The sequence below is a fragment of the Alosa alosa genome, chromosome 9, assembly GCF_017589495.1.
Source record: "Alosa alosa isolate M-15738 ecotype Scorff River chromosome 9, AALO_Geno_1.1, whole genome shotgun sequence".
Classification (NCBI taxonomy): domain Eukaryota; kingdom Metazoa; phylum Chordata; class Actinopteri; order Clupeiformes; family Clupeidae; genus Alosa; species Alosa alosa.
Genome location: NC_063197.1, coordinates 20,502,782 through 20,515,281, shown reverse-complemented (window position 1 = coordinate 20,515,281; position 12,500 = coordinate 20,502,782). Strand labels below are relative to the sequence as shown.

At 47.6% G+C, this 12,500-nt stretch overlaps 1 protein-coding gene across 6 annotated transcripts in view; it reads right to left on the bottom strand.

Annotated features, from left to right (window-relative positions):
- nfic (nuclear factor I/C) overlaps positions 1–12,500 on the bottom strand; it is a 93,608-nt gene that overhangs the window by 21,135 nt on the left and 59,973 nt on the right. For 4 of the 6 annotated variants that reach the window (XM_048253553.1, XM_048253552.1, XM_048253557.1 and 1 more), the window contains exons 3-6: positions 7,333–7,404; positions 5,962–6,036; positions 1,604–1,727; positions 250–374 (exon numbers count right to left, since the gene is read on the bottom strand). In XM_048253553.1, coding sequence (XP_048109510.1) covers positions 250–374; positions 1,604–1,727; positions 5,962–6,036; positions 7,333–7,404 — 396 coding nt within the window. Of the gene's footprint in view, positions 1–249; positions 375–1,603; positions 1,728–5,961; positions 6,037–7,332; positions 7,405–8,759; positions 9,167–12,500 lie in introns of those variants that run through there. The other 2 variants (XM_048253556.1, XM_048253558.1) reach the window with 2 other exon arrangements.

The window sequence follows — 12,500 nt, the reverse complement described above, 5'->3', positions numbered from 1 at the left end:
TTTTTGTGGAAGTCGGCAGAAAAGAGCCAAGTGGCCTGGTGTGAAGTTCCTCCAGGCTGCATTCACAGATGCGCTCCTCCAAGGCCACGACACCCCACACACACACACACTGCCACAGGCTCTCCTATTGCTCTTGATCTGTCTGTGTGTGTGTGTGTGTGTGTGTATGTATACATGTCTACATGTGTGTGTGTGTGTGCATGTCTGTCTGCACGTGTGTGTGTGTGTGTGTAGTTGAGGTACACTCACCTCCCTCCATCTCGTCCTGCCAGTTGCGGGAGCTGCTGGCGGGGGAGTTGGGTGAAGTGTAGTACTCCCCTCCAGGGCTGGTGTCAATGTCGTCCTCCATGGAGCCCGACTTATGCCTCTTACTCCTGCAGAGCACAGCGAAGACAGACACACAGCCGGGGAGAGTGTGTGTGAGAGAGAGCAACAGATGGAGAGAATAAGACATAAAACGAGGAGTAGGAGCTGGTCATAAACCCTTAAACACACACACACATACATACTCACACAAATACTGTACTCACACACACACACACACACACACACACACACACACACTCAAGCACACACACACTCACACACACACACCCTTCCTCCCTATTGGTCCTCAGTTACAGCGCAGTGTTCTTCTTGGCTGTGTGTGAACTAGCACCTAGCTGGAGACAGCCACTGGAAGAGAGTCTCACTGAACTCTGGGCTGAAGACAGTCTGCGATGGCTAACAGGCACGCTTTGTTCGAGCTCCATTGCGCTGCGCTGCGGCGTTTACAGTGAAAAATAAGCTAATAAATCACAGCCGGGGATTGGAACGCTTTACTGGCTCTGGCGCATGAGATCGCACTCAGATAAATCACGTCACCCACAGTCACCTGAGGAGCAGACATTGTTCTCTCTCCCCCAGTGCATTATGGGAATGTGCAGCAACAAACCCCCAAACCCCCAAACCCCCAACCTCCACCTTCTAACCCTGCACCCATCTTTGCCCTCCCCTGCTGCCTGCTACATCTGCAGTGCCACTGCAAAGGCCGCATGTCTGTTCCAGTGGCGCAGCAGTCGAGGACCTGGCCTCGATCGAGTCCTTTCCCTCCCGCTGGGACGCGGTTCATCTGGCGGGGGCCGGGAGTCTGGCCAGGCGAGGCGGGGCGGGCGTATGGCCAAGCTATTGTTTGTTAATGTGGCATCTGTGAGTAGCATGTGCAGCACAGGCTGCTGTGGGGGCTCCAGGCAACTCAGGGGCCCTGGTGCGGACACTGTCGCCGTGGCGACACGGTCATCAATCAAGAGTCTGCCGCAGCGCACAGACTGTGACGGGAGTGGTGGCATCTGATAGATGGGCTGGAGGACTGTATGTGTGAAAAAATGTGTGTGTGTGTGTGTGCAAGTTTAGTGATGTTTTAAGTGTTGGTACAGGTGTGTATGTGTACCTGTGTGTATGTGTGTGTACATAATGTGGGTTGACTTCCTTATGAGGACGTGCAGGGAATGGTTTTCCTTAAGACCACACCTACTCCTGATAGGTCGAGGTTTTCTGTGTGTGTGTGTGTGTGTGTGTGTGTGTGTGTGTGTGTGTGTGTGTGTGTGTGTGTCGGCTGCCTTACCCACTGGAGGAGGTGCTGGGCAGAGTTCTCCGCATGCCCACCCCTGTTGGGTTGAGGTCGTAAGCCAGGTGCCCTTGTAGCTCCCCCAGGGAGAAGTTAGGACCCCCTCCTGTCACCACCGGAGCTGCTCACACAGGAACACAGAAACAAGAGAGACAACACTCCATCAATACCTGACACAAACTCACATATATTTACACCCACATGTTCACACAAAACATTGTACACATACTCAAAACACACACACACCTATATTTTCAAACACCCATAAACACAAACACACACACACACACACACACACACACACACACACACACACACACACACACACACACACACAGTGTGTGCCAGTGTCCTGGCTGTATGTGTTAGTGTAGCCCCATAAACAGGTCATCCAGGATAAAGTGCAGAAAGGCGAGGGCATCTCTGAACTCGCAGGCTCCTCAGCCTCATCTGGAATGCCAAATATGTAGCCGGGACCTAAGTTCAAATTACAGCCTCGCTGCTTGTTTGTGTCGCTGTCTGTTTGTCTGTCCTTTCCGTCTGTCTGTCTGTCTGTCTGTCTGTTTGTGATGACTGCAAGTCGCAGTGCCACCCTACACAAACGGGAAACTCAACTCCACAGAAAAACAACAAAACATTTCTGCCAAGCCCTCGGAAACAACAACACCACCACCACGGAACATTACAGGCAGTGCAGCAATGCAACAGTGGTGGGAGATCCGTTTCATTACCAATCACGAGTCCACTCCGGTTTATCCATCTCGTGTTACGGCTAATGCACCCGCTACACCCCAGTCTAAACCGCTCCACCCCACCTGCCCTTCTGTATTAACACTGGGCAGAAAACTGTTGAGAGATGAACAACAGCCAATGATACATGGTACTGTGCAAGAGAGAGAGAGAGAGAGAGAGAGGGAGAAAAAGAGACAGAGAGGGAGAGATGGAGAGAGAGGGGGGGAATGGACTAGAGAGAGTAAATGCTTTTTGCGTGATGGCGGCTAAGAGATCTGCTGTCTCCTTCCAAAGATGGCCATGATCTAACGTAAATCTGTTATACCTGTACTAAATGAGATCCACTAGATCTCTTGCAGAGCCAGCTGCTTTTGAGGCTTTCACAGATAGAGGTAAAGAGAGGTACTGCTCAAGGCAGTGAGTTTAGTCAGGGAGAGTGGGAGGAGAGAGAGAGAGAGAAAGAGCACAGTGAAAGAGTGAGTGAAGAGAGAAAGAACATCAGAGTGATAGAAAACAAAGTGAAAGAGAGAGTAAGAGAGAGTGTACCATAGAGAGAAAGATAGATAGAGAGAGAGCGAGAGAGGGAGAGAGAGAGAAAGAGAGAGAGAGACAATGAGAACAATGGCCCATTTGTTACAGCAGGTATGCCTATTAATGGCAGTGTGTCGTCAGCGCACGTCCTGAGGCGATCAATCTCTCCTGGTTTCACGACGCACACAATGCCGAGGCAGACAATGAGAGAATTCATGCAGCGAAACAATTTAAGAAAAAAAACCCACTTCTTCCTATTTAGGAGGAGGGGAAGAGACGAGAGCTAACACCTATCAGCGAGCAAGGCCTGAACCGAGCCCTGTTTAGCCAGGATGTCACTTGGTAAATATCCTGTAATTACAATATTTTTTCCTGGTTTGTTTTTAATTAAAAAGCGGAAAGTAGGTCGTCGGAGAGCTCGTTGCTGAGTGCTAGGCAACCACGCGTCTCACAGGAAATGCATCTCTGAACGAACGCCTAAACAAACAAAACGGAAGCGTTTAACAGTAATGTGTTAGTTAAATAAACTTATTATGCAAGCCGCAGTGTCTGAAGCCCCCTGGGTGGCCGCTCAGGGAGACACCAGAGTTGAGCGTGATACTACTGGGCCTCTGGTGCACCTCTAGATATGTGACCAGCCAACTCAGTTCAATTTAATTTAATTGATGTATTTAATTGTACTTTTTTTTTAATAACGTTTTTGTTACATTTTCTCTAACAAGACATTGCCTTAAGGTGCTTCACAGGGGACAAGGGCCCAAACCACCTTGAGCAAGTATAGAGGTGCCAGCGGCAAGTGAACCACTTCACAATGTGTGAGGACAAAAAGAGGACGAAAGTGAGCAGAACCCTGCTCAGCAGGGGGACCCATACCATCATGCTCGAGTCCTTTCTGGGTAATAAGACAGAGGGAGGTGGGAGGTGGGAGGTAGATGACAGGCAACACTGGAGGGAAAAGTGAGAGGAGGTATGCGTGCACGCATATATGTCGGACAAGTCAAGCTGAAGCGGCGTCACAGGTGGTAACGCTCTCCTGCTGCACTGCGGTGGTGGATATCGGAGAGCGGAAACGTGACCTCATAAGGAGCTGCTTCCCGGTCCAGCTCTCCAATGGGATGCCGGCTGACAGCTGGCTAATATATGCTTATAACATCTCATTCGGCTGGCCATTTATCAATCGTGCACTGACAGGCCCCCGCACAGAGACAGAGTAACAGGCGGATTATGAACTCTCCCGAAAATACATACACACACACAATAATCCGCAAATCAGTCATTCTACTGAAATATTTACCTATGCGTGTTGGATGAAGTGTGTCCTGATGGAGTCAATGATTCCTTTCGCTAACTGTGATCGATAACAGGTGACAAATTTAGCCTATTGGCAAAGCCTCGCCACTCTGTCAGCTTCGATTAACATTGTCGGAAGTGGAACAGTTGGAACTATGGGTAAATTCATGAACATAGGAGTCAATGCATGTAGACTTAGGTGTCTTAGGTTGTGATTAAGGGGAGAGTTCATCCCCATTGGCTGCAGTGATTTATTTGGAGGCTCACACAGACAGACCTGGCTATGAGTGCATGAGTTTGTGTGTGTGTGGTATGTGTTTCTGTGTGTGTAGCCTAAATTAACCTTTATTCAAAGCTGATGCTAATGTGGGTGCTCTGATGTGGGTCCACCAAAGGCCACACAAACATGCGCACACACACACACACACACACACACACACACATACACACACACACACACACACACACACACACACACACACACACACACACACACACAATCACACTGCACACACAGCTGTGCTCACATTCTCTGTGTAAACAGTGTCGTTACAGGTGAGTGAGCCTGTCTGGCAGCAAAGCTGGGCACAGGGAGGTTTTAGGTTTGCCCTGAGCTGTATTGTGAAACGCTGCAAAGCCCCTTACAGTTCCCAGAAATCCCTCTGTGTACCAGAGCCACAGCAGCACATGGGCCGACCATAAACCAAACCGTTTAGAGAGAGAGAGAGAGAAAGAGAGAGAGAGAGAGAGAGCAGGACACACGCAAAGCTAGCCACCATGCGCTGTGAGACCAGTAAACAACATGTGGCGGCCGGTCCGCTCGCAAGGCCGTGTTTGTACTCCGAAGCCAAAACATCAGCACAGGTTTGAGAGTGAGCAGAGGTCTGCCCGCTGTGCCCGGCCAGCGATTAGCGTGCTAAGTGGATTGCGCGGCCGCACATTATAATCCCCAGGTCTGGATTTTCAGTAAGGCCCTTAGTGCTCGTCCCCTCCGCCACCTCACGGCTTGATTCCTCACTCTCTGTCCTTGGTTTCATGAGTTCTCACTCGCTACCTGCTTCAGGCTAAAAACTAAAAGAGTCAGACACTCAGCTGCTGGGACTGGGGCTATCACTGTGTAATTCATTACATTACATTACATTACATTACATTTGGCTGACGCTTTTTTAGCCAAAGCGACTAACAACATGGTAAACAGTTTAAGTTTTAGAGCAATTCTCAACAATTTTAGGACAATTTAAAAAAACATTAGAGTGCAGTAAAAATAAGTGCATCAGTGAGTGCTGTTTTTAACAGTTATGTGTCAGTTTAAGACGGCTGGTGAGTGCTAGGATCAGCAAGACTTGTTGTAAGTGTTGCTATGAGAGGAGATGTTCTCTAAAGAGCTGGGTCTTCAGAAGTTTTTTGAAAATGGAGAGGGATGTCCCTGCCCTTGTCATAGAACTACAGAGGAGGGTTTCTAACTTGCACTGTGAGTGCAGACATGATGTCACTAGGAATTTACAAGAGAATTACAATACACACACAAACACACACGCATGTGCACACACACATACACACAGACACATAATACATAAACATACAAATATTTTTTATACTCTACATACATATACATACGGAATATTCTGCTGCTTACTGTATAGAATTCTTTTTTTTCTTATTTATACATATCAGACTATATGTAACTAATATTTTCTCATTTGTTTCATCAGAGTGAATCATCTATGTTTTGTACCGTGTTGCATCTATGTATTGTGTCTGTAGATGTACTGAGGCATAAAACAAGAGAAAAGGTATCTTACTTCTTGACACCTGTACCAGTTCTGTTACATTGAAAACCCCAGACGTCACAAAGCTGTCCTGAAACTCAGGAGCATCTGAGAAAAAGATGAGGTGTGGGTGGGAGAGAGGAGAGAGAGAGAGAGAGAGAGGGAGAGAGAGAGACAGAGAGAGAGAGAGACAAGGATGTAAATAACTCCTGAAAACAGTGAAATCATAGTAAAATCATGGAGAAAATCATGCTAAAGCCAACTAAATGTGGGTTGACAAAATACACACACACGCACACACACACACACACACACACACACACACACACACACACACACCACACCAACAACCTAAGGTCATATGGGCAATAATGATAAACAACATTATGATCTATAGGGGGCGCTGAAGGTCTCATGAGTGAGGTAGGCCAGCCCAGGCTTTTCTCCTCCCTTCTCTGCTCTCCTTAATGAATATGTACCTTGCCTTTATGCCAGCTCTTGTCATCTGCTGCAAACAGTGATCACATGAGCGATAGAAAGCCACTATGAGCCTGGGATAACAGCCAGGTACAAAGAGAAGAGACATGACAGTACAAAGAGTATCCCGTACATAACTCAAATAGAGCTCAGACCAGTCAGTGGACTAGCTCATCAGTACACTGCATTGGGGAGCTCACTTAACGTTGGCCACTGTTTAATATATTACATTCTACTGGTGGGAATAAACTCCAAACACCTGGTAAGGCATTCAGCTGTTTGTCTATTAGCATAACGCACTGCTAAGCATGTTAGCATAATTCTTCCGCAGGTTTTCACAGATATTGGCAGGAAGTGTGTGGGTGTAGAGAAATGTGGACTGTTTGGGGCACAGAAGGAAATGGTTGAATGCTAAATGAGGACACTGAGAAGTCCCAGTGTTTCTACATGTCTGTGGTAATCCTGAGGACATTTCTTGGCCCTGGTTTCTTCAGTCTGTCCTGGTCCCATATGTATGGTATGCAAAAGCTGACTCTGTCCTGTGCAGTGGGTTGCTGTGTGATTGACATTGTCCTAAATGTTTAAAAAGAGCTGTTTCATAACATCTAAGCACAAAAGGTGTTTCTTTAAACACTAAGGTCAAGGCTTTTTGAAGAGCACTGTTAGAGAAGGACTTTTGTGGGACACTGCAGAAGATATGTGGCTTCCATACTGTCAAAAGCATTTTAAAGGACAACGCCAAAGCCAATGTCACAGTGACACCGACATCGTTTACTTAAACCCTTTGTTTATGTTCTTTTGTTTGGTTGTTGGTTGTGTGTTGTCTATGCATAGAGACATTAAGAAGCCCAAACATAAGCAACCCCATATGTTTTAGGGTGGTGAGATAACATGAGCGCTTGCAGGTTCAGTGGTCAGTGGTCTTACCCATGGTGGGGGCTCTGCTATCCTCCTGGTCAGATCCGATGCCGGTGCGGGGGCTACTGCTCTGCTCTGACTCTAGAGGGGTGCAAAAGGACAGGAACATGCGTCAGGTCAGTCTGCGCTCACCGTGGACACTCTCAGACACTCTGGACACTACGCAGGACAGGCAGCTGGACAGAGCAAGGGCCGACTGAAAGAGGAGGCCCCTATGGAGCTCACACACTCGCACTGTATCACTGTATCACGCTGTGCCTGAAACAAGTAATAATGCAGCAGATCCTGGAGCAGATGTGGTGCAGATCAGAGCCACATGTGGACTAGAACAGGGCCAGATCAGAGCCAGATAAGGGCCAGATTGAGACCACATCAGGGCCAAATCAGGAGTAGAGCTGAGCCAAATTGAAGTCAGATCAAAGCCAGATCAGTCCAAGAGTCGGATATGGTCTGAAAGCCATTCATACAGACAGAGAGTAATGACCTTCTCTGACTGTGGTCAGTGGGTCCGCTGACGGGCAACAAATGTGATTAAACATGCGTTGTCTTCCCCTGGTTAATGAGTCTGGTGGCGAAGGTTTAAATGAGAGGTATAAACATTGAGTATTCCTGATGATCAAACTAATGAAAACAGAAGTGGGGTAACATGCCCTCAGAGTTGACAAACATTAATAAAGTTTATCACCACCTCGTTTGCAAAGATTACCCAATGCTTCAATCAAAATCGCCGCCTTGGCAGACCAAAGTTTCTGAGTACAGCAAAGCAGCACCACGGTGACAATGCAACCTAATCCAACCATAAAACCCAAACGTACATTTGTGTGCGCTCCCATCTCTCGCCACCAGCACGTGCAGATGCCATACGTAAATAAGCCTCTGTAGGCCAGGCCGATGCAGTGATTTAGTAATGTGGAACCTGAGAGTGGTAGGCTCACCACAAGGGATTCTGGCTGGAGTTCAAAGCGGCCCAGCAGTAAAAACCTAAGCAAGATAAATAAATACTACTCTCACTCACTCGCTCTCTCATTGCTATCAGATTAGCGGTACTCCACCAGCACTTCAAAGGAGCATGGATCCGGCTGTGCAGCGCCGGAGTTGGCCCATTGGCTGCCGATGGTAAACTTCGTCATGAGCCTCACAGACTCGCCCTGGCTGCGTCACACACTAGCGTATAGTCTCGGGTCTGAGTTTAAGGTCAGGACTGAGCAGGTCCTCAAGATCATGGACAAAGTGTTAATGGTGTGTGCGTTTGTGTGTTTATGTATGAACAAAGTGCAAAAAAAGTGTGTGCGTGCGCATGTTGACTGACTTTACCCTTTTAGTTCAATATTCAAAGTCAAGCAGCAACTTTTCAGAAACAGAGCCAGTTGGAAAACTACCATATATGCTATTTTCTATTTTTGTATAATTTATTTCATGTGTCACTTTAAGCTATTGAACATTTCATATTCTGAAACCAGCGTGGAGAACTGGGACAATAACACCAGTGTCCTCGGGACGCAAAGAGATTGGCAGGCTTTTGAGGAGTATCTGAAGCGAACTGAGATGGCTCTTGACCTCAGACACTGCACTTCTGGAAGCTTTGGCTAATTTAGTGCGAGAAAAGCACGAAAAAGCAAAACAAAAAAAAGATAAACAAACACGTCCATCACTGTCATGACGACTCCAGCCGGGCCAAGAGGGGCGCTTGGCCAGAGGAGCGGAGGGAAGCCGTCCAATGGCGGCTCTCCTCCTCCTCCTCCTCCTCCTCCTGCGCTATCTTCAATATCCAGCGCGCTCCTGCCAAGAGCTGCAGTGGTTTCTAGGCAAGCAGCTCTTATACTAAACCCCTTGGCAAAGCTGGCTGGAGAGAAAGAAAGAGTAAGAGAAGCAGACAAGCACAAATGGAGAAGAGGAGTTTGTCTGTGTGTGTGTGTGTGTGTGTGTGTGTGTGTGTGTGTGTGTGTGTGTGTGTGTGTGTGTTTGTTGAGACAGAGAGAGAGTAGAGTGCTTTTGGCGTGTATATATTTCAATTCACCATCAACCTTGTAATGGCAAAAACACAAAACAAAATACTAATAAATCAGTCGCTCTAATCTTCCCATAAAAGCGGTTTCACTTGAACACTGAAATATGATATCTGAAAACTGGCAGGAGTATGAAAAGGATCTAATGATATGTGACATATAAATACTGTAGACAATAATAAATAAACAAAGTCTTAACCACAATTTTCAATTGCATGATTATTGTCAAGAGTGGAATAATAACAGCTTGAGCGGTGTGGCTGTAGAGACAAGCGGTCCCTTTCTAGTTCTGTGGAAAGTGAGGGATAAACTTATTGACTTATTTCTGGCCAGATGCCTTGAAAGATATTTCCTTTTTCAGAGCTGGCTGTGTGACCTGATCTTGAGTCTGAGAAGCACTTTGATCCCTTCCTGATTCATTCGTGTGCTTCTAAGGTCTTCTGCGGACAAAAAGTAATGACTTCATACGTCTTCAAGCGTTTGAAGATGTTGTTGTTGCTATTTTTCTTTGTGCAAGTTATTTTTCTGGCCAGGGATCGTTCAACGGCACAGCAGTTTTTTTTTTTGGCAGACATTTCATGTGCAGAGGAGTTTGCCATTGGCAGCCATTTTAGATTGCTCTTTCTCCCGTCCCTCTCTCTCTCTCTCTGTCTCCCTCTCTCTTTCTCTCACTCTCACTTTCTCTTGCTCTCTCTCTCTCTCGCCCGCTCTCTCCCTGCCTCACTCTCCCTCAAGAACACACAAAGTACAACAAACCCCGTTGAAGAGCGCCAGCATGCCCTGGTGCCAAGTCACCCCGTCCAGCCAAAAGATGAAAAGGGAGAGAGGCTTAGGAACGCCAGTAAAAAGGTTGGCACAGATCTCTGGGGCACAGACATAAAGAGCAGGAGGGGGAGGGAAAAAGAGAGTGAGAGTGAAGGAAGGACAGGGAAAGAGAGGGAAAGAGACGAAGAGAAAGAAGGGCGGGAGTGATGAGTAGGAGGGAAAATCAGAAAGTTTTCTCGGCTGTGGAAGTGACCTAACGAGAAAGACATTCCTGCGTACGCAGTCAGCAATTAGAGTGACTAAGAGCTAAATAACAACACAAGGACGCGTCAGGAGCCAGGCAGTGGGCAGGCAGGCGGAGCGAAGGATTGAGACTCCAGGCTTGGCCGCTCGCTCCCCTCTGCTCGCAGGGACGGCCGCTCGCCCTGCAGCGCGATGGGCACGCCATCTCGTTACGTTTTACAGCCCATGCTTGCTCTCTCGCTCACACAGGCACAGTCTCACAACTCGGGCCAAGACTGCTGAAAATATATGGCAATTTCCCCGCCTGTAACGAGTGCATTTAGCTTCTCAAAAAAAGAGAGAGAGAGAGAGGGAGGAGAAGAGTGAAAAACGAGTGAGATTTTCATGCGACTGTGTATTTCTTCACTTGAGTATTTTCTTTCATTTAATCACTGTGACATTAAATACTCCAGGTGCTAGCAGCCAAGTTCTGATTAAGACGGGTGATTATGGGCGCTGGAGGAGGGGAAGGGGGAGGGGAAAGGTCTGCAGTGGAGGATTCGGTGAACTCTCAGAGCAAAGCGGCACGGCAGCGGCAAGGCCTGTCTTTCTTCATTCTGCCTGCTGCCACCACTGATTCAGTGAGACAACGTTTGGCATTACACCGATCCTCCCTTGTCCCCCCCACCCCTCCCCGCGGCTCCCTCTGTTGTTCACAGAGGGGAGAGGTGCGATTACTCCAGCCATGGAGGCTGCGGGAAAACAGGAAACCGAGAAATGATGTGGCGCAGCAACGATTGACGGCCCACGCCAAAACATTGAAACAATTATGAGCCGACTGTTTTTTTTACGCTGCCAAATAGAATTTCGGGATGAATCACACATCATTTCAATTTTATTCTTTTTTAAATTGAGCATTCTCCAAGAGTTTCGACATAGGAAACATTACAACAACCACTTCATCTGCCCTCCCTCTCCCTCTTCTCTATAGATTTGTTTTGCATGCGGCTCTTCAGTGTTGGCCCAGTGCCGCATCCACCAGCCTCACATGCCAGTCTCTCTGCCACTGATTACACCAAGTCCAAAGTGAGGCAATCTCGTGCGCCCACAGAAAATTGGTCTCAGTGCCTCGACCGGTACCAGAGCAAGCCAAGGACTCAATCCAAAACCCAATTTCGAGCCGATAGCATCTGTGCAGCTCGTAACAAGCTCCTGTAAGTAATGCACTCCCTTCCACGGCTGCCAGAGTCAGGCCCAAACGTTTTTATTTTTTTTTTCCAATCGACCCCTCGGTCTGGTTGCGTTTTGCAAAAGAAGGAACATTAAGAGCAGAGCTGCTTTGATATCTCAGAGCCATTCCCTCCACTTTTGAATGGAACTTACTCTTTCCCTGGCACTACCGTGAGACAATGAAGGGACAAACGCACACGACATGGCAAAAAGGAGACACAGGCTATTCACTCCCCCTATTGCTGTGTGATGAGAATATACTCCAGAATATACTGACGTACAAGGAATACTGATGAAGGGCTAGACCCGAAACGTTTACCCCTTGTTTATGTGGCCTGTAATTGTTTTTTCGGCTTTTTGAAAAATACACAGTTGGAACTACTGCCCCTGTGTGCGATCTCCCCTTTTTTCACTTGAGTATTACGTTTTTTGGAGGCTATACACACCGGGCGACACCTCAACAATAGACGAAAGGCGCAGACGCCACACTTCACCTTCGCCAATATACTCCAGCAACAAAGTTTCAAACTTCCTTGACATGTGGGAGACACACACACGCGCACACACGCACAAACACCTGAGGCTGAGAGAGCAGTCTCAGTATGCTGCTGTTGTGAGGGCCTGATGGCATCTACATCTACGTCTACAGCGTGCTGATTGGCTCCCCTGATGCAGCAGAGGCACACTTGTAGTCTCTCTCTTTCTCTCTTTCTCTCCTCCACTCCTCTCCGTCTCCTCTCTGTCTCGCGCTCTCTCCATTTCTGCCCCCCCCTCCCCCAGCTACCCTTCCCGTCGCACCACTAATCAATTTCTGATCTCCGATCTAATTTGAAATGTATTTATTTTTTCCCTCGTCATGCCGTAGCAATTGCAGAGGGCATTATTCAGAAGCCTGAGACAGTCCCATTTCTCTCTTCGATTTCTCTTTCCCTGTGTGGCTAGGAAACCATCTGA